Below are 22,492 nucleotides of genomic sequence, written 5' to 3' on the forward strand. Positions count from 1 at the left end.
ATCAGGTAGGCTTCCGCAAGCTTCCCACAATAAGTTTGGTGAATTTTGGCCCATTCCTCCTGACAGAGCTGGTGTAACAGTCAGGTTTGTAGGCCTCCTTGCTCGCACACGCTTTTTCAGTTCTGCCCACACATTTTCTATGGGATTGAGGTCAGGGCTTTGTGATGGCCACTCCAATACCTTGACTTTGGTGTCCTTAAGCCATTTTGCCACAACTTTGGAAGTATGCTTGAGATCATTGTTCATTTGGAAGACCCATTTGCGATCAAGCTTTAACATCCTGACTGATGTCTTGAGATGTTGCTTCAATATATTGACAATTTTCCTCCCTTATGATGCCATCTATTTTGAGTGCAACAGTCCCTCCTGCAGCAAAGCACCCACACAACATGATGCTGCCACCCCTGTGCTTCACGGTTTTGATGGTGTTCTTCAGCTTGCAAGCATCCCCCTTTTTCCTCCAAACATAATGGTCATTATGGCCAAAATGTTCTACTTTTGTTTCATCAGACCAAAGGACATTTCTCCAAAAAGTGATCTTTGTCCCCATGTGCAGTTGCAAACCGTAGTCTGGCTTTTTTATGGAGGTTTTGGAGCAGTGGCTGCTTCCTTGTGTAACCGATGTGAAATGGTTAGCGGGGTGCGCGCTTATAGTATTTCAGTCGGTGACGTCACTCGCTCTGAGAGCTTGAAGTAATTGTTCCCCTTGCTCTGCAAGGGCCATTGCTTTTGTGGAGCGATGGGTAACGATGCTTCATGGGAGGCAGTTGATGTGTGCAGAGGGTCCCTGGTTCGAGCCCAGGTAGGGGCGAGGAGAGGAAGCTATACTGTTACACTTGCTGAGCAGCCTTTCAGGTTTTATCGATGTAGGACTCGTTTTACTCTGGATATAGATACTTTTGTACTGCTTTCCTCCAGCATCTTCACACGGTCCTTTGTTGTTGTTCTGGGATTGGTTTGCACTTCCTCGCACCAAAGTACGTTCATCTCTAGGAGACAGAAAGCATCTCCTTCCTGAACGTTATGACATCTGCGTGGTCCTATGGTGTTTATACTTGCTTTGTACAGATGAACGTGGTACCTTCAGGCGTTTGGAAATTGCTTTCAAGAATGAACCTAAAAAAAATTCTGAGGTCTGGGCTGATTTCTTTTGATTTTCCCATGATCAAGCAAAGAGGCACTGAGTTTGAAGTTATGCCTTAAAATACATCTGTTACACACGCCTCTTGGAAGAGGGAATGCAACACCCTGCTACAACTCAACGTGGTGTGAAAGAGGTATGGGACTGTAGGTGTGAGTAAGGATGACAAAAGGCAGAGAATACCGTTTACAGGGAATTTATTCCGTCGCACAGTAAGTTTGGGGGAAAAGGGGCTGGACAGAACCAAAGAAAAGTAAATATCAAAGCCCCCTCTCCTACCTACCTATCTAGCACCACCTGGTGCACTAACCAAAATACAGAGGATGGTCCACCCAGGTCTTTCCTAGTGTGCGTAGACTAAACTACTACGGGTTATGTATGCCCGCGGGCCTCTTGCCTAAGCACTCCCTAGGTGCCTTCCCCTTCCCCCCTGGGAACAAATGAAACAGAATAACACAAACAATTTCAATAAATCAAAACACGGCATCCTATTGACACAAGACATAACCAATCAGCTCCTACACGATACTTAACCAAACTCTAAACACAGAATTTACCAATCAGCAACAATCAACACAGGACACACTCATGTCTGTTAGCAACCACCAACCGCAACCACCATCTACTTTCTGCAGCAACAGAACACTGGCTAATATAGCTGGATAAGGAGTCTGCAATGGGATACAGCTGTATCCTGACGAGGGGGCGTGGTCAGCTCGCCAATTAGCAATGGGGGCCGACCAATCAGCTGCTTGGGGAAATTCAGGAAGCCATCCTGAAACACACATACAAATACACAAACCACAACACAGAAACTGGGGAACGTAACACATCCACAGGTACACCTCCAATTGACTCAAATTATGTCAATTAGCCTATCAGCAGCTTGTAAAGACATGACATCATTTTCCAAACTGTTTAAAGGCACAGTCAATTTAGTGTATGTAAACTTCTGACCCACTGGAATTGTGATAGTGAATTATAAGTGAAATAATCTGTCTGTAAACAATTGTTGAGAAAATGACTTGTGTCATGCACAACGTAGATGTCCTAACCGACTTGCCAAAACTATAGTTTGTTAACAAGAAATTTGTGGAGTGGTTGAAAAACGAGTTTTAATGACTCCAACCTAAGTGTATGTAAACTTCCGACTTCAACTGTATAAATTGCATTTGGATTGCTGTGCTATTTGGCTTGTTAATTGGATTCGTTGAACATATCTTGATTTCAGTGTTATTTCTTTTAATAATTAAATTATTTTTCTACTTGTTTGACATTTTACTGCATTGTTAGGCGCTGGAAACATAACCATTACGCTGCACCCGCTGTAACATCTGCTAAACGGTGAAAGTGAAAAATAAACTATTTGATGTATCAGTGTCATTTATTGACCATATTAATTCGTGATGCTGAGTGTTTTTTTTATTTCCATAAAGTTGATTTGTTGAGTTTGCATAGCTAAGTGCTAGCTAAAGTTGATTTGTTGAGTTTGCATAGCTATGTTGCTAGCTAAGTGATAGCATTATAAACATGTAGCTGGATAAACAAATAACGTTATATTATTACTACCCAATCAAATATCAATTAAAGTTCTAACGTGTAACCTTTCGGTAACACGAAAACAAAAACGTATGAGGAAAATTGGGCGTGGCCTGCTGCCCTTACAGGAAGTGGAGTAAAAAGTCTGCAAAGAGTTTTCGAAACTCAATCAAGATATATTTTTGGACAACAGCGCTAAACAAAGCCGCGGTGAGTTGTTGATAATGGGAAAGTTGATAGGTAGCAACGAATAAAATAAATATAAAAACTTAGTTTTTGTAACGTAGCTACTTTATCTATATTGAACATGTGAAGTTTGCCGAATATTGCATTTTTTGAGCAAGATAGCTAGCTAGTTAAACGAACACTGTCTTAATCGCTACGCTAGCTAGCAACGAAGCTGACATTGAGTCCTAATCTTTGACTAACGTTAGCTAATTTCAGTAACTAGTGAATGGCTTCTGTTTACGAACATATATTTATTTTCCGGATAGCCACTATGGCTAGTACTTAGTTAAGTTAGCCGTGTTTCCATCTGTATCATAGTATCTAGTGATAGCCAGCTAGCTGTCTAGCCACCGTATAAATGAATTGTGTTGACCAACTAACGTTAGCTAGCGACATTCACGTTAACTCTGCTAATAGCTATTGTTATCTAGCTCTTGGTGTTCTGACAGTGTGCAGCAAATCGGATGATGGTTAGTTAGCTAGCTGTTAACTAGTTAGCTAACTAACGTTAACGTTAGTTTGGCCAGCTAGCTGGCTTTTTCTGGCCAACAACAGTCAGTTGTAGCTACCATTTCAGTCTTTGATTCAGTGTTTCAGATGAGCTAGCTAACGTTAGCTAGTGAGCGAACTATGTTGCTAGCTAAGTGATAGCCTTATGAACATGTATCTGGATAAACAAATAACGTTAGATAATTATCTAGCTAACGTTAGTAGGTCAACCTTTAGCACACAGATGGGACAAGATGTTAACTGTCATTGTCTCGCTCCTGTCTCTCAACACAGGGGAAAATATGCACTACTATCGTTATGAAAATGCAGAAGTCAGCTTCTGTTACAAGTACCTCATGTTCAGCTACAACATCATCTTTTGGGTAAGTAGCACAAGCAGTAGGTAGCCCTGTAAACCATGAGTAATGCAGACATGCTGTGACACCCCGTTTTCTCATTTGGTGCTATGCTATGAATGCAGTTATGCATATGCTGTATAGTTGGCCTGAGTTGGCCTAGCGGACTAAACTCCACTCGATGGTGGAGGAGGTTTATGAAGAAATTTACCAAGAGACTGGAGCAGAGACCAGACTTTGTGGAATCTAGCTCAGACTACATCGATTTGCCCAATACTTAAAAAAAGGTAAATCCTGAAATGCCTACATTGTACCAATGTTTGACCTCTAGTTGCGTGCCTTTCTTTTATTGCTGAAATTCATACCATTTCAATGAACAATCAAATGCAGCCACCGACTTTTTGCTTGTTTCTGTGTCTCGAAGATGGCAACTTCCATCAATTGAATCTCTGACATTTGTAAATTAAATCTAGGCTATTAAACAGGGGTCGCCAACCATTTCTAGCCTGAGAGCTACTTATAATAAATGAACATGTCTTGAGCTACTCATTCTTCTCATCTCGCCTGCAATTCTTCCCCAGGCCCTTAGTGTACAAGAGAAAGTAGTACACTACTTGTTTTGTTTTTTTACTCTAAAATGTAGAATTGTTCATAGATAAACAACAACATTGGATGTCCTGAGTCAATGTGAAGACCATTTTTTTAGGGGGGGGGGTGAACAAATATACATTTGAACAAATATACATTTTTTGTAATTCCCATTTTATTGCACCTGACCCTTTACTTGCACATCTAGCGAAGTGAGGAATGTGCCATCTAATGTGCTGGTCTAGCCGTGGTTCTGTACTGCTGCTGCTCATTTCATGGCAAAGTAAGCAAATAATAAATACAAATGTTATAATTAAGCTATACGGCCCGATGGGGTGTGGTATGTAGCCTATATACCACGGCTAAGGGCTGTTCTTAAGCACGACACAACCCCCGAGGTGCCTTATTCTATTATAAAGTGGTTACCAGCATAATTAGAGCAATAAAAATAAATGTTTTGTCATACCCATGGTATACGGTCTGATGAACCACGGCATTCAACCGATCATCATTCAGTGCTTGAACAACCCAGTTTATAATTACTCATAATATACTTCTGCCATGTACACCTACTTTGCAGTTAACATTTAATTGAGACGGTTTTGGGGAAAGTATTTCTTTCAACCCACAAGACCGTTACCACATCAACTGGCTAAACACAAAGTGATAAACAAATGTGCGCACCAGACAGACGGGCAATGTTGCTGGAAATTATTTGGCAGATATTGTTAGGTTTGGCTTTTTAAGCCAATAGTCGCTATCCAGGGTTGGGATAATTAAGCATTAAGGCCCGAGGAGGTGTGGTATATTGGCCATATACCACAAACCCCCGAGGTGCCTTATTGCTATTATAAACTGGTTACCAATGTAATTAGAGCAGTAAAAATACATGTTTTGTCATGCCCATGATATACGGTCTGATATACCACATCTGTCAGGCATTCAGGGTTTGACCCACCCAGTTTATAATGTTGTGTTGATTAGACAGTAGCAGGGAGCTTACAGTATCTGATACTTGTTAGATTGCAGTGGAACACTTGAAAATGTAATGTACTTTCAGAATTGTTTGCCGAGCTACTCATAGGTGGGCTGCGAACTACTGGTAGCTCGCGATTGACCTGTTGTAGACCCCTGCTGTAAAATGATTGTAATATGTAAAATAAAAGTATATTTTTATGATATCTCTCGTTATTTCTCAGTATCTCTGGATAGAAAATGCACCAAGTCAATAAAGTAATGTGCCAAATTTTGAGTTTACTGGCACCTGCAATGATCTGTGAAATTCGATTGGTCGGCACACCATCTGTAGATTGTGTGATTTTGATTGGACAATGAGTATTTGGAGCACTAGGTTTACGTCATCGGAGAATCAATTGACACATGCACATTCGTGCTAAATTGCCATCTTTTGAGAAACAGACATGAGCAAAACGTTGGTTGTATTTTATAAAAAAAAATTGAAAAAGTATGGATTTCAGCAAACAAGGCCCGCAACTACAGAGGACAAACATGGGTACAGGTTAGGCGTTTCATGATACAACATTTTTTTAAAGTTTTGCCCGTGAGTGAATTGACGTAGTCGGAGCTAGATTCCAAAAAGCCTGGTCTCTGCTCCACTCTGTTGGTGAAGTAAATCATAAACTTCATTCACCTTGGAGTTTGGTTTGCTAGAGTCAGCCATGAGCAGTAAATCAGATACTCAAGAATACTGCAACTTTAAAGCCAGGCGTACACTGCATGATTTTGACCCCGAATTAGCTGTCCCAGACAAGTTTTTGAGATTGGAGACAAAATCACCATGTTGTTGCCTACGTGGCTGTCACCGACGCAATCTGAGGGCTATCGATCCTGTCTTTGAGCCATCCCAGATGCTCCCATATTTTCAAACACATTTTATCAGCACAAATCAGCAGTGCTCTTGTAGTGAGATGTGCAATGGCACGTTTTGAGAACGCTGATCAGCAATGAGAGCTTGCCAGAGAAGAAGCCATTCAACTCTGTATGGCAAGCGTGAATTTCTGATTGAATGTGTTTGTGGCTGCTTTTAGCCACTGCTTGTTCCAGCTACGTTTACAATCTAATCAGTCATTATTTTCAGGAGACGGCGTGGTATCGAGAATCCTCACGACCAAGTGAAGAATCTTGTAGTGTGTGACCCCCAGTCTGTGCCTCATCGTTTAGTGTGTGCACCACTATGTTGGCAAGAAAAAAAAAAACTACAAGAAAGACGTTTGTTTAATGTGCGGCTCAGCGATGTTAGGATTTTGAAAGTCGTGTAGTTTACGCTCGGCATGAGGTGGGGCATATAGCAGTCCCTCCAGGATTCTGTAATCACAACATACTTAGCAAAATCAATAATTTCCTGATTTATTATGCGAGGGCTTGCAGATTTGACCAATCACTGCACTATTTCTGTCAGTCAAATCATCACAATATTATTGCATAAAACTGACCCATCACCCCTGTACAAAAATAGAGCTCGAAATTTCAACCAATCACTGCACATTTTTGCCTGCAAATATCACAAATTCCAGCAAAATCCTGGAGGGACTAATATGGTGATCTTTTAAGGCAAGAATGTCTGGGAAGCCCATGTAGAGAACACATTGATTTACTAAAACCATTTTCTACATCTGAGGGCAGATGGCAGCCCCTGTTGGCTGACCTGGTGCCCCCTGCCACCATCTTTCTACACAGAGCACTTTTTCAATAGCCATTCCCTCTGATAACATCCTCCACTGGTAACAGCCTCTATTTCTGTTTATCTCTAAATTAAAGAAGAGTGTGAGCATTTATTTTGTTGCTTTAGCCTACATCTCTAATGTCCTTCCAACATCCAGAGTTAAGAAATAACCTTTAGAGCCTACTTCCTGTTTTAGCGAGTGAACAGGAGACTCACTAAGATATTTGCTAGCTTCCTCTCTTGGTCTGTGTCAACAGGAAATGTAGAAACGCTTCTTTTTTGGATTTTGGTTAAGCTCGTTAATTCATCTCTTGATAGGGCACTTGTATTCTGAGTTCAAAGATACGCAATAACCACTTATGACCCATCTCTTCCTGTTTTTTTTTTTTTTTTTTTTTTGCAATTTCTTGAGAATTTTGGTGCCCTTTGAAATTCTAGACATTGTCAGTATTTTTGTTATTAGCAGGCTCCCTCTTTTTTATACCTAGTTATGCTTTAATATTATTTTGTGGCAGAGTTTTCCCTAATGCCTATGTGAAAATGTTAAATATAAAAGTAAACAACTGAACACACCAAGTAAAAAATGTAAACACGCCAGAAAAAGTCGGTCTGCTTCCTTCCTCAGCTGGCTGGAGCAGCATTCATCGCCATTGGGTTCTGGGCCTGGAGTGAGAAGGTGAGGGAGCAGCTTCTCCCATTGTCCTGTAAATGTTTCACCACCGTACAGACAGCTAATCTCTACTCATTGACTCTGTTTGTGTAATTGTGTTTGTGCCAGACCATCACATCTTTTAAAACATTCACAACCATCAAATTCACAGTTAATTTCCCCTATTGTTACACACAGCTTGAAGCTGAATACACATTTTAATCAATGTCTGTTCTGTAGGGTTGAACCGCTAGATTAGAGGTTATTCAAATGTGTATTGGAGATATTAATGTTACAGGATAACACGCCAGCTTTTAATCAGATACGCTATGTAATTTATTCAATGTATTAAATAATTGAATTCTTTATGTGGCATTCATTCTCGGAATGACTGTCTACTTGCATGTTGATGCTTTGCTTGAAATGGTATCAGCTTCTCATCCATGTCTGAAAGGTCATACAGTATTTTATGTAATTCACCTGTCGGCCTGTGTCGCCATGCACAATACCCTGGGGATCTGTTAGCTCAACGGTTAACTCAACTGTTCTCACTCCTGTAGGGAGTACTGTTGGACCTGACACAGGTGACACGGCTGCATGGCTTTGACCCCGTGTGGCTGGTGCTGTTGGTGGGAGTGATCACCTTCATCCTGGGCTTTGCAGGATGTGTAGGAGCACTCAGGGAGAACATATGCCTCCTCAAGTTTGTGAGTACTGCACCACCACAACAATACTCTTTCTATTTCTCTTGCTCTTTCTCTCTCTCTTGGGGGTCTCATAGCATACCGATAGAATACTGGTACACATTTTAGCTGCTCTTACAAGTGGGGCTGTGACGGTCATGGAATTTTGGGTGACGGTTATTGGTCAGCCAAATGACCGAGGTCACTAATAACCGTTTGAGTAGAAAAAAGTAATCATTCTCCTCTCCTCTTGACTGTATGTGCTGTCGTAGAAATATCATGAATAGAAGGGGCATCCCCATTCAAGCGTGCTGGTATATGGGGTGGACTGGTGGCCATTGCGAGTTCACCCATAGTAGCAAGGCAGGAAGTATACCCATCAACGTGTTGTGGTTTGTTGATTCAACTCAAGTGACTTTACAAAAAATGTATTCCATTGTATGAGCCAAATCAGTTATCATACATTCTACTTTACCATGGGAGTTATTGCATGAATATACCAGGCAACCATGTTTGAGTTCATGAAATTACCAGTCAAAAATGCCAGGGATAGAACTTCCAAGCACGTTTTATTCATTCTATTTTTCTGTGCTGCTGGTGCAGGGAGGGGGCATTACCTAGGCAACGCCTTGCTAGAAGCAAAAAAGTTTCATCATGTTAAGAGTCCATGTTACCACAGAAACGGCCTCAAACTGACTCTTCAGTCAGCTGTTCGTTTCACAAAAACATTTTTATATACACACACACACACACAGTATCAGTCAAAAGTTTGGACACACCTACTCATTCAAGGGTTTTTCTTTATTTTGAAGACATCAATTATGAAATAACACATGGAATCATGTAGTAACCAAAAAAGTGTTAAACAAATCTAAATATGTTATATTTGAGATTCTTCAAATAGCCACCCTTTGCCTCAATGACAGCTTTGCACTCTTGGCATTCTCTCATGAGGTAGTCACCTGGAAAGCATTAATTAACAGGTGTGCCTTAAGTTAATGTGTGGAATTTCTTTCCTCCTCAATGCGTTTGAGCCAATCAGTTGTGTTGTGACAAGGAAGGGGTGGTATACAGAAGAGATATATATATATATATATATATATATAGCTAGCAAGAACAGCTCAAAGAAGCAAAGAGAAATGACAGTCCATCATTACTTTGTAAGACATGAAGGTTAGTCAGTACGGAACATTTCAAGAACGTTGAAAGTTTCTTCAAGTGCAGTCACAAAAACCATCCAGCGCTATGATGAAACTGGCTCTCATGAGGACCGCCACAGGAAAGGAGGACCCAGAGTTACCTAAGCAGCACAGGGTAAGTTCATTAGTTACCAGCCTCAGAAATTGCAGCCCAAATAAATGCTTCAGAGTTCAAGTAACAGACACATCTCAACATCTGTTCAGAGGAGATTGTGTGAATCAAGCCTTCATGGTCGAATTGCTGCAAGGAAATCACTACTAAAGGACACCAATAATAAGAAGAGACTTGCTTGGGCCAAGAATCACGAGCAGTGGAACATTAGACGGGTGGAAATTTGGTCTGGAGTCCAAATTTGAGATTTTTGGTTCCAACTACCGCGATGATATCCGCATTTCCCATGCAAAGCATATTTTAGATTTTTCAAAGTAGCCACCCTTTCCCTTGATGACAGCTTTGCACACTCGTGGCGTTCTCTCAACCAGCTTCATGAGGAAGGCTTTTCCAACAGTCTTGAAGGAGTTCCCACATATGCTGAGCACTTGTTGGCTGCTTTTCCTTCACTCTGTTGTCCAACTCATCCCAAACCATCTCAAATGGGTTGAGGTTGGGTGATTGTGGAGGCCAGGTCATCTAATGCAACACTCCATAACTCTCCTTTGTCAAATAGCCCTTACACAGCCAGGAGGTGTGTGAAAAATAAATGATAGTCTGACTAAGCGCAAACTAGATGGGATGGAGAATGCTGTGGTAGCCATGCTGGTTAAGTGTGCCTTGAATTGAAAATAATCACAGACAGTGTCACCAGCAAAGCACCATCACACCCATCATGCTTCACGGTGGGAACCACACACGCAGCGATCGTCCGTTCAACTACTGTGCGTCTCACAAAGACACGGCGGTTGGAACCAAAAATCTCCAATTTGAACTCATCAGACCAAAGGACAGATTTCCACCAGTCTAATGTCCAGTGCTTGTGTTTCTTGGCCTAAGCAAGGCTCTTCTTTTTATCGGTGTCCTTTAGTAGTGGTTTCTTTGCAGCAATTCAATTATGAAGGCCTGATACACGCAGTCTCTTCTGAATAGTTGATGTTGAGGTTAACTCTGAAGCATTTATTTGGGCTGCAATCTGAGGTGCAGTTAGCGCTAATGAACTCTGGTTCTTCCTTTCTTGTGGCGGTCCTCATGAGAGCCAGTTTTCTTCATTCACCACATCCTTCATTGATTAGGGCATGCAATTGTTTTATCTTTAAGCAGTTTTTTCTACCCATGCAGAACACTACCAAGCCATACTACCAAGATTACTATATTCCTGTTTTTGAGTCTCTTGTCTCTGACTCTGATGCTTCTCTATCAGTCTCCCACCACGTATAGTTAACTTGTTTTTCTCTTCTAGTTCTCAGGGGTGATCGGGTTAATCTTCTTCCTGGAACTGACTGCGGCCGTGCTGGCGTTCGTCTTCCAGGACAACGTTAGAGAGTGGATCAACGACTTCTTCCTGGCCAACGTCAAGGCCTACAGAGAGGACATCGACCTGCAAAACCTCATTGACTCCCTGCAAAAGCTGGTGAGCGAGGCAGAGAACGAGAGCTATGCGGTGTGTTGCTGTTGGGGGTGGGTAATGGGATATAGAGGCAGGGAGAACGTGAGACACGAAGTTACTTAATAACCTTCTGTCCCTCACATCGGTTCCGTCATGTTGTTTCCTTCCTTTCCTCCTAACCCCTTCCCGAGATGGTTCATACATCCTAGTGTTGGTGTGTAATTGTGTGCTTGCTTTCACAAGCCTTGCTACGATGGCCTGTTCTCTAGGGACCTGATGATACTTGAACTGCTGTCCACTAAGTGACTGTGTGCTCAGTCCTACACTGTCAGATGTATGGTATGGAAACACACTTCAGGAGTTGGTGTGTGTTCGGGTTCGTTTAGAACCATCTGACTCAAACTTCCCTCTTGTCTGTCCTAGAACCACTGCTGCGGAGCAAAGGAGCCTGACGACTGGAACCTGAACGTCTACTTCAACTGCACCAACAACAACCCCAGCAGAGAGCGGTGCGGAGTGCCCTTCTCCTGCTGCCTTAGTGACCCTGCAGTGAGTAATCTGCCTGCCCTTATCTCCATGTCTCTCTTGGTGTCATTGCTCCTTCAGTATGTCTCTGAATAAGTCACTCTACTAGTTGTTATAACTGCCACTGTCATGCTCATTTTTAGGTTTGCCTCTTGTTAGTCCTTGACACTGACCGGACTAATTCGAGCCGTTTATTTCTCTCTCTCCACAGGACTCAGTTTTAAACACCCAGTGTGGCTATGATGTCCGTAAACATCTAAAGGTATGACCCTATCCAGTGCACACATCACATATACAGTTGATGTTGGAAGTTTACATACACCTTAGCCAAATACATTTAAACTCAGTTTTTCACAATTCCTGACATTTAGTCCTAGTAAAAATTCCCTGTCTTAGGTCAGTTAGGATCACCACTTTATTTTAAGAATGTGAAATGTCAGAACAATAGTAGAGATTTATTTCAGCTTTTATTTCTTTCATCACATTCCCAGTGTATCAGAAGTTTACATACACTCAATTAGTATTTGGTCGTATTGCCTTAAACAATTTAAACTTGGGTCAAACATTTCGGGTAGACTTCTACAAGTTTCCCACAATAAGTTGGGTGAATTTTGGCCCATTCCTCCTGACAGAGCTTGTGTTATTGAGTCAGGTTTGTAGGCCTCCTTGCTCGCACATGCTTTTTCAGTTCTGCCCACAACTTTTCTATGGGATTGAGGTCAGGGCTTTATTATGGCCACTCCAATACCTTGACTTTGGTGTCCTTAAGCCATTTTGCCACAACTTTGGAAGTGTGCTTGGAGTCATTGTCCATTTGGAAGACCCATTTGCGACCAAGCTTTAACTTCCTGACTGATGTCTTGATGTTGCTTCAATATATCCTCATAATTGTCCTCCATGATGCCATCTATTTTGTGAAGTGCACCAGTCCCTCCTGCAGCAAAGCACCCCCACAACATGATGCTGCCACCCCTGTGCTTCACGGTTGGGATGGTGTTCTTCAGCTTACAAGCCTCACCCTTTTCCTCCAAACATAATGATGGTCATTATGGCCAAACAGTTCTATTTTTGTTTCATCAGACCAGAAGACATTTCTCCAAAAAGTATTATATTTCTCCAAAAAGTATTATATTTTTCCCCATGTGCAGGTGCAAACCGTAGTCTGGCTTTTTTTATGGTGGTTTTGGAGTAGTGCCTCCTTCCTTACTGAGCGGCCATTCAGGTTATGGCGATATAGGACTCGTTTTACTTTGGATATAGATAGTTTTGTACCTGTTTCCTCCAGCATCTTCACAAGGTCCTTTGCTGTTGTTCTGGGATTGATTTGCCCTTTTCGCACCAAAGTAGGTTCATCTCTGTAGGAGACAGAACGCGTCTCCTTCCTGAGTGGTATGGCGGCTGCGTGGTCCTATGGTGTTTGTACTTGCATACTGTTTGTACGGATGAACGTGGTACCTTCAGGCGTTTGGAAATTGCTCCCAAGGATGAACCAGACTTGTGGAGGTCTACAAGTTTTTGGCTGATTTCTTTTGATTTTCCCATCATGTCAAGCAAAGAGGCACTGAGTTTGAAGGTAGGCCTTAAAATACATCCACAGGTACACCTCCAATTGACTCAAATTGATGTCAATTAGCCTATCAGAAGCTTCTAAAGCCATGACATCATTTTCTGAAATTTACAAGCTGTTTAAAGGCACAGTCAACTTAGTGTATGTAAACCTCTGACCCACTGGAATTGTGATACAGTGAAATAATCTGTCTGTAAACAATTGTTGGAAAAATGACTGGTGTCATGCACAAAGTAGATGTCCTAACCGACTTTCCAAAACTAGCTTGTTAACAAGAAATTTGTGAAGTGGTTGAAAAACAAGTTTTAATGACTCCAACCTAAGTGTATGTAAACTTCTGATTTCAAATGTATGTGTACATATAGTAATATATGCTATTTAGCAGACACTTTTAGCCAAAGCGACTTTTGATATCCACACATAATCTGGAGAAATCACTATTTGTCTTTACGATAGCCTACTGCATGTCCTAACTGTATGTTTATATGGCCTATATATGCATCCATGTCTATTGTTTGCAACAATCCACCTCTGTACTAGCTGTAGTAAGACTATTTCTGTGAAAGGGAAACATTGCAAAGTAATAGATTAGATTTCAGGGCAATTTCAGTGCAGAAAGTAAACTTCCATTTCTTCTTAAGGGTAGATAATACAGGCTTTAGTGTCAGGTCATTTAAGCTGTATCGACAGTGCCTTTTCTTCCCATTACCCAAATGGGAGAAACACAAATTTGGTGTTATCACTGCTGAACGAAAGGCAGGCTCCCTCCTGTCCCTGTTAATCTCTTGTCACTACGAAGAACGGCAGGCTGAAAATAAATTATCCTTTATCTATATTTTGGCCTAGTGTTCCAGTGGTCGCTCTCAAAGCTGGGGCTTAAATTTGTTTTTCTGCAAATCCACCCTGTTTTACATCGGTTCTGGTCCCTTGGCTCAGAATGAACTATTAATCTTCATTGTTATTCAAACTTATGAGGCAAACTGATTTGTCTTTTTTGTTTATCATGAAAAATGTCTTAGACACAGCAGATGCTTCTAGATAAATGGGAGTTTTTATGTTGAAATGGAAGAGCTGAGTTTCACTATTCATCATAGATGACTCATCAATTCTTCATATTATTTGTTTGTCACGTGCAGTGAAATGTGTTGTTTTGCAGGGTCAGCCATAGTAGTACAGCGCCCCTGGAGCAAATTAGGGTTAAGTGCCTTGCTCCAGGGCACAAACATATTTTTTGCCTTATTGGCTCGGGTATTCGAACCAGCGACCTTTCTGTTACTGCTGCCCATTAATTGCAGAAGAACTATCTATTTGCTAATTTTGACCTTTCCCCTCTGCCCCTTGTGATGGTCAATATTAATTTCACTGAGATATTGCCATAGGCTGTCATGGATAATAGCTACACAATAGCAGAATGCATCCTTTTGACTTAAAAAAAATATTTATTCTAATTCGGGAAACTTCTTGACAACAAACTCTTGGTGTCAAATCTACTTCGGTATTTGAAAAAACAATCAGTTTGGTCTATCCCTTCAAGATACACTAGGTACAAGTCTTGGTGCACTTAATGTAAGGTGATTTGAGTAAGCCGGTATATACAAAGGTAGGGGAAAGCATTCCATATAGCTCTCATTTCCTTTTGCAGGGGGACTGGATCAACTATATTTACATCAAGGGCTGCATCCCAGCCTTAGAGGAATGGCTTCCACGGAATCTCTACATAGTAGCTGGAGTATTCATCATTATATCTCTGCTTCAGGTAAATATATCTATATTGAAATGAGAGTACATGTTTATATGCTGATGGGATTCGTATCTATTGTTAGCTAATGCTGTGAATTCTTCCCCCTTTTCAGATGATGGGCATCTTCTTGGCTCGGACACTGATTGTCGACATTGAGAAGGTCAAGTTTAACTACTAGTGAGGGGTGTGGTGGAATGCATAGGCCTACAGGGTACTGTACTGAGAGAGAAACTATCCACCATCCATTCCGCCCTCTCTCTGATCTCCCTCTCTGAGGCCCGGCAAGGGATGAGAGAAGAGGGCAAAAATACTTCCATACCTATGGCTCGTTATCTTTGGACTGTTCTGTCAGTCTCTGGAGACTGATACCTCTGCAGAGCCTGCACAGTGGACATGAAGCTGCCTTATTCAACTAGACTCGTATGTGCCTTCTCTCACAGGATTGCAGTCAGACTTCAACGAACCACTTAAAAATAGCCTCTGGGTTTCCCTTTAAATATGTTTTTGAATTAGATACATTCTTGTATTGTTTGTCTCAGACACTGAACATCTTTCCCGGGAACAGTGTCTTAACCAATACACCCAGGTAGAATCCTGGGTGAATTCATCATACCTCAACAATGATCAAAAAACAACAATGAAGTCGTTGCAAGCGTTTAAACGGTGTGCTCTCTGGCCTGCAGCATTCCATGACTACAATTGTAGAATATCAGACTGTGCGAGCAGTAAGAGTTGTTTACCACAACAGTGAAGATGTAATTGCTCCAATATGAGACTTTGTCCTTTGTCCTAGAGCTCTTTCTGAATCAATAGGATCTCAGCACTGCATTGTGTGACGGCTAATCTCGTCCACCAGCCGGCTCAGTCGAACCATCTGGTTTCACGGCGCCTCAGAACTTGACTCGACTGGAGGTCTATGGCAGGAGTGGACTAAACAACCATTGTTTTAATTGGCTAATCTATCACCATCTAGCATAACCCTTAGAACCTCCCCCACCATTGAGCACTTTAAAGCTTGAGCAGCACAGGTGATTTAAACAAGTGAGTACAGAAAATCTGAAAGTACACTTCGAGAAATATTTTTTCAGATATAAACTTTAAATCCTGAACTCCGAATCAATTGAGCTCCTCAAAAATAATATGGCAATGTGATAGAACATTTATATTGATTGGCTATTTTTGCCATATTTCAGTCTCATCTGTTACAGCTGTATCAGGCGCTCTGTCTCCCACCTCGATTTTATCCACACCCCTTTCAAATCCCACTTTGTTGCTCAGTGTTACCAGGCTCTATGCAACAGCAATTTGACCCTGGGGACTAGGTTAGGACAGGCTTTCAACTGGAACCACCATTGTCTCTTACCTCTCAGCTAAGCAATGGGAAAATTCTGCTAGCTCTTAACCATTTGAATCAGTCTACAGCTGTTCAAACCCATATGTGCACTGCTGAACCTCTGACTTGTTGTCAGTCAAGCCATGTCTTTTCTATAAGTCCTGTCTCATAACTTGTCATACAAACTTGTCAGTCCACAACGTGCATCAAATGCTTCTGAGCAGAAGTTGGGTATTGATCATTCAGATACATACTACATTCCTTAAGGGAAAGTGAATTGTGGATGCAATGTGTATGTAGATAGTTGACATGTTTTATTTTGATCAGTGTTAGATGACCCGTAAGTGAAGTATTAGTTAGTTGTTAGCCCTCAGAGTAGCGGAGTTTGATTATTTTGCTGTTGTGTTGATGGGGCTGCCCGATGGAACTTTATGGAGAAGATATACAATTACAACTGTACTTGATGCCCAACCCACCAGCGTCTCTCCTCTCAGTCCAGACTATATACCTCAACAAGGCACCGAGCTATCATCCAAGTGACCCCTGGCTTAACATTATTCAAAGCGTTCTGAATGCATATTTGGCGGAGGTGTTTGCGTCATGCCAGTTAACTGCCAGTCCTTCCACACATTGAGTTTGCTTTACTGCCATCCTGTCCAAAGATACTCTGCTCCTTTCCCCTACTCTGCTGTCCTCGTACTAGAAAGGGGAGTTTTACAGAGTAATCTATGGAGGGTTATGGAATGTTGATTGAGGATGTATTTTATGGGGTTTTATATCTCATGAATGCTAGAGTTGAGCTATATAAGTTACAAGATAAAAAGAAGCAAATGAAAGCAATGGAGTTGACGGTCATTCATGCCTTCAACTGCAGATCTGCTGGTGAATGTCTGTCATGTAGTTTGACAATTTTTTTTTTGTGTTACTGATTGTTTCCATGTAATCATGAGTGTTTTTAACAAAAGGGATGTTATCTGTTTTATGTAATGACATTTTGTAAATGTGAATTTTCTTAATTCTGGATAGGTTTTTATAAACAATAAAGTATGTTTGTCCATTTTGTTAAACTTCCCAGTGTTATTAATCATCACAGATGACATAATTTAGTCACATTACCTTCACCAGGCATACACTTACAAGGTGGTCGTTGGATATTCTGAAAAGTGCAAAGGCTACTACTTGTTTTTGTGCCTCCTTGGTCGAAGGATTTGACATATTCTAAAGTAGTACTGATTTAGCTGTGTTTTAGAGCCCTCTTGTGTTCATTGTGGGAAGTAAATAGAAACCCTGAACAGCCTTCATGGCTAGCAATAGGTCTATTGCAACATTGAGACAGTCTTGCAACTTTGATGGGGGTGGGGGCCACAAAGAATCTGAACTCATCACGAGGGGCCGAAGTGGCTTCCGGGTCTGCATACACACATGCAGTCAGTGCTGGTCCTGAAGAGAAATGTTTGCAGTTTATAATATGAGGGACTAACAAAATCAATGGGGGGCCCCTGGGAGATAGCTGGCTAGACTAACTTACCAATTCGATTTTTTTTTTTTTTGACATTGGCTAATTGAGTGACTGACAACGAGATCAAAGCTGCTGATGAGTAAGTTAATAAGTTAAACAAATATGCCGCTCCATTCTTTAAAATCCTCATTTAACCATCTATTTCTGTGACTACCTGGATCTACCATTTGGTATTGAAATCAAACCATATGATTTGAATGTAAAGTATTTTTAATAAACAACATGAAAAGGTGACTGTAAAGGCGTTCTCATGCTTCCCAAAGTTTAGAGTTTGTGCTTATGTTATTTTGTGAAGTTTTGGACTTCGGCTGTTCTGGCACAATTGTTTCTGGAGGCTACACCCCTTCGTCAGTGATTGGTCAACAGTAGGGACTCTTCAATAAAGTCTTTCCTGTCATTCAACGAAGACGACTCGTTGTCAAGCAAATTTATTTTATACAAAAATACTGCACAAAACAGAAAAATGGCGCCTCTAAGATCTCTTCATTAAAAACGTCAAAATGAATGACAGATTTCTTGAGTAATCTTACATTCATTCTGAATATTTTGAGGAAGTGGCTATGGCATCTCAAAATGGACAAACAATACGATTGGTGCTTTTTTTTCTTGTTTTTAAAGCAAATGTCTTTTAAGGGAGAACGGGAGCACAATCATTCGGTTCGGCAAGGCGCCAGCCGAATTTAAGCACGCTGAGGTCTTTAGAAGCGCTCATTATTTCAAACAGGCTACATCTATTAACTGCCCCCTAGACTATATTGATGCACCCATGCATCAATCTAAGTAACATAATAAAAACTTATCCATCAAAATCTGTCAGTTTAAGATAGAGATATGTTATTTTGCATCCACTGCATTCGCCCATGCCAGCTATATGCGGTGGAAGGTAGACGAGCTACAGCAGTGTTTGTTAGACCATGAGTCATCCTGAAACTTGGTCTTCTCATGAAAAGGTCTGTCGCGTCCGAATGGTCTAATGTGACTTGTCTGAAATCGGTAACGCTGATGTGTCAATTCTGTCTGTAGCATCTGAACCGTTTGGGCTAAAAACTAATATGACCCCACTGTGAAAACGGGATACTCTCACGAACACAATGTCGTCCTTTTCTCCTGTCACAGGACTCGTCTGAAGGTAACCCATACAAATTAATGGAAGTATAGAGGTAGTTTTGTGCCAACAAAAATAAGGGGTTAAATATGTGCCCCCCAAAAATAAAACATTTCTGAAATGTATTTTTTTGACATTAATGAACTTGTCATTCAATGTGTTTCTGTTGGCTATAGTAGTAAATGCCAAATTCTATATTTTATCAAATACAGTGGGGGAAAAAAGTATTTGATCCACCGCTGATTTTGTACGTTTGCCCACTGATAAAGAAAGGATCAGTCTATAATTTTAATGGTAGGTTTATTTGAACAGTGAGAGACAGAATAACAACAAAAACATCCATAGAAACGCATGTCTAAAATGTTATAAATTGATTTACATTTTAATGAGGGAAATAAGTATTTGACCCCCTCTCAATCAGAAAGATTTCTGGCTCGCAGGTGTCTTTTATACAGGTACGAGCTGAGATTAGGAGCACACTCTTAAAGGGAGTGCTCCTAACCGCACCTTGTTAACTGTAAAAAAAGACATCCTTCCACAGAAGCAATCAATCAATCAGATTCCAAACTCTCCACCATGGCCAAGACCTAAGAGCTCTCCAAGGATGTCAGGGACAAGATTGTAGACCTACACAAGGCTGGAATGGGCTACAAGACCATCGCCAAGCAGCTTGGTGAGAAGGTGACAACATTTGGTGCGATTATTCGCAAATGGAAGAAACACAAAAGAACTGTAAATATCCCTCGGCCTGGGGCTCCATGCAAGATCTCACCTCGTGGGGTTGCAATGATCATGAGAATGGTGAGGAATCAGCCCAGAACTACACGGGAGGATCTTGTCAATGACCTCAAGGCAGCTGGGACCATAGTCACCAAGAAAACAATTGGTAACACACTACACTGTGAAGGACTGAAATCCTGCAGCGCCCGCAAGGTCCCCCTGCTCAAGAATACATATACATGCCCGTCTGAAGTTTGCCAATGAACATCTGAATGATTCAGAGGACAACTGGTGAAAGTGTTGTGGTCAGATGAGACCAAAATGGAGCTCTTTGGCATCAACTCAACTCGCCATGTTTGGAGGAGGAGAAATGCTGCCTATGACCCCAAGAACACCATCTCCACCGTCAAACATGGAGGTGGAAACATTATGCTTTGGGGGTGTTTTTCTGCTAAGGGGACAGGACAACTTCACTGCATCAAAGGGACGATGGAGGGGGCCATGTACCATCAAATCTTGGGTGAGAACATCCTTCACTCAGCCAGGCTCATTGAAAATGGGTCGTGGATGGGTATTCCAGCATGACAAATGACCCAAAACACATGGCCAAGGCAACAAAGGAGTGGCTCAAGAAGAAGCACATTAAGGTCCTGGCCACTCCAGACCTTAATCCCATAGAAAATCTGTGGAGGGAGCTGAAGGTTCGAGTTGCCAAACGTCAGCCTCGAAACCTTAATGACTTGGAGAAGATCTGCAAAGAGGAGTGGGACAAAATCCCTCCTGAGATGTGTGCAAACCTGCTGGCCAACTACAAGAAACGTCTGACCTCTGTGATTGCCAACAAGGGTTTTGCCACCAAGTACTAAGTCATGTTTTGCAGAGGGGTCAAATACTTATTTCCCTCATTAAAATGCAAATCATTTTCTAACATTTTTTACGTGTTTTTCTGGAATTTTTTGTTGTTATTCTGTCTCTCACTGTTCAAATAAACCTACCATTAAAATTATAGACTGATCATTTCTTTGTAAGTGGGCAAACGTACAAAATCAGCGGTGGATCAAATACTTTTTCCCCCCACTGTACATGTTTATAAAATATATATTTTTAATACCTAAAAGGGTCCTAAAATTCCAAATCAAATAGCTAAATGTATGTAAATTTTAAAACAATTCCATATGTTAGCTTAGTAGACCCCCCCTCCATACTTTTCTTTAAACACATTTGTTCAGCAAGATGCAATTTGAAGCGTGGTAAATTTACTGTTGAAGGAAAAAGCCCCTTTATAATAAAGCCATAATAACGTTTGCCATGTGGCATAAGCTACAGTTGAACAGAAACGTTTTCCGAAAAACAATTGACCATTTAAAAGCACATTTCATGCAATTCTTTGTTTACATGACAGAATACATTATCTGAATCTTTTTTAATACCACACAAATTATCTAAATGAGTGGCTACTCTAACACTGACAAACTGAGATCAATCTGGTCTTGATTTCAAACAAACAATAGCCCAGGCCAATGAAGCAACACACAGATTGTGCAATATTAGGGGCAATATACTATGTACTGTATACAGTATATATATCATAGGCTACAGTAGGCTACTAAATACAATTTCCAGTGGAACACTGACTCACCTAATGATGAAGATGAAGCTCTCGGCTACTCACGGTGATGGCCGATGTGCTCTTCGTGGCAATAACCTCAAGATCTCAAGATGAACAACTGCAAAAGTGCTGCTGTTAGCTACACATTGGGAGTTGTTGAAATTGTGTTTTTTTCCTGTGATTGTATTTTGAAATCTGCAAAAGGCAAACTGACAGCCGCAAGCAACCATAGAAAAATTATCCATAGATGGCAGTTCCCAGTCAAGTCAGGACTGGCATCCATTGCTAGTGTACCCATGAGGGCTTGTAAGTAAGTATTTCACTGGAAGGTCTACACCTATTGTATTTGGCTAATGTTACAAATAAAAGTTGATTTGATTTTGTTTAACAGTCAAATTGCCAGGGTAAACGGTTAAAACATCCTTCTATGGATTATATGGTTATGGCTTAAACACAACAAGCTGTAACCTATATTTGGCGCACATGCTGCCCAAACTGCAGCCTTCCCGACTGTAGGCATACCCCTTGAATATTTCCACATTTTGTTTACGTTACAGCCTTATTCTATAATGGGTTAAATATATACAAATCCTGAGAAATCTACACACAATACCCCATAATGACGAAGGGAAAACAGGTTTTTAGAAATGTTAGCACATGTATTAAAAATAAAAAACAGAAATACCTTATTTATACAAGTATTCAGGACCTTTGCTATGAGACTCAAAATTGATCTCAGGTGCGTCCTGTTTCCATTGCTTATCCTTGAGATGTTTCTACAACTTCATTGGAGTCCCCCTGTGGTAAATTCAATTGATTGGACATGATTTGGAAAGGCACACACCTGTCTATATACGGTCCCACAGTTGGCAGTGCACGTCAGAGAAAAATCCAAGCCATGAGGTCAAAGGAATTGTCCCTAGAGCTCCGAGACAGGATTGTATCGAGGAACACAGGTCTGGGCAAGGGGACCAACAAAATGTCTGCAGCATTGAAGATCCCCAAGAACACAGTGGGCTCCATTTCTTAAATGGAAAGAGTTTGGAACCACCAAGTCTCTTCCTAGAGTTGGCCACCCAGCCAAACTGAGCAATCGGGGGAGAAGGGCCTTGGTCAGGGAGTTGAGTTCCTCTGTGGAGATGGGAGAACCTTCCAGAAGGACAACCATCTCTACAGCACTCCACCAATCAGGCCTTTATAGTAGAGTGGCCAGATGGAAGCCACTCCTCAGTAAAAAGCACATAACAGCCTGCTTGGAGTTTTCCAAAAGGCACCTA

At 41.2% G+C, this 22,492-nt stretch overlaps 1 protein-coding gene across 1 annotated transcript; it reads left to right on the top strand.

The window, feature by feature from the left end:
• Positions 1–2,789: 2,789 nt before the first annotated feature.
• Positions 2,790–17,325, top strand: LOC115153295 (tetraspanin-14). Its single transcript, XM_029698587.1, has 9 exons — positions 2,790–2,890; positions 3,692–3,780; positions 7,650–7,700; positions 8,234–8,380; positions 10,950–11,120; positions 11,520–11,645; positions 11,833–11,883; positions 14,831–14,944; positions 15,042–17,325. The coding sequence occupies exons 2-9, from the start codon at positions 3,700–3,702 to the stop codon at positions 15,105–15,107; spliced, it is 807 nt and encodes a 268-aa protein (XP_029554447.1). The 5' UTR covers positions 2,790–2,890; positions 3,692–3,699; the 3' UTR covers positions 15,108–17,325.
• Positions 17,326–22,492: the final 5,167 nt, after the last annotated feature.

The sequence above is a fragment of the Salmo trutta genome, chromosome 18, assembly GCF_901001165.1.
Source record: "Salmo trutta chromosome 18, fSalTru1.1, whole genome shotgun sequence".
In the NCBI taxonomy this organism is placed as follows: domain Eukaryota; kingdom Metazoa; phylum Chordata; class Actinopteri; order Salmoniformes; family Salmonidae; genus Salmo; species Salmo trutta.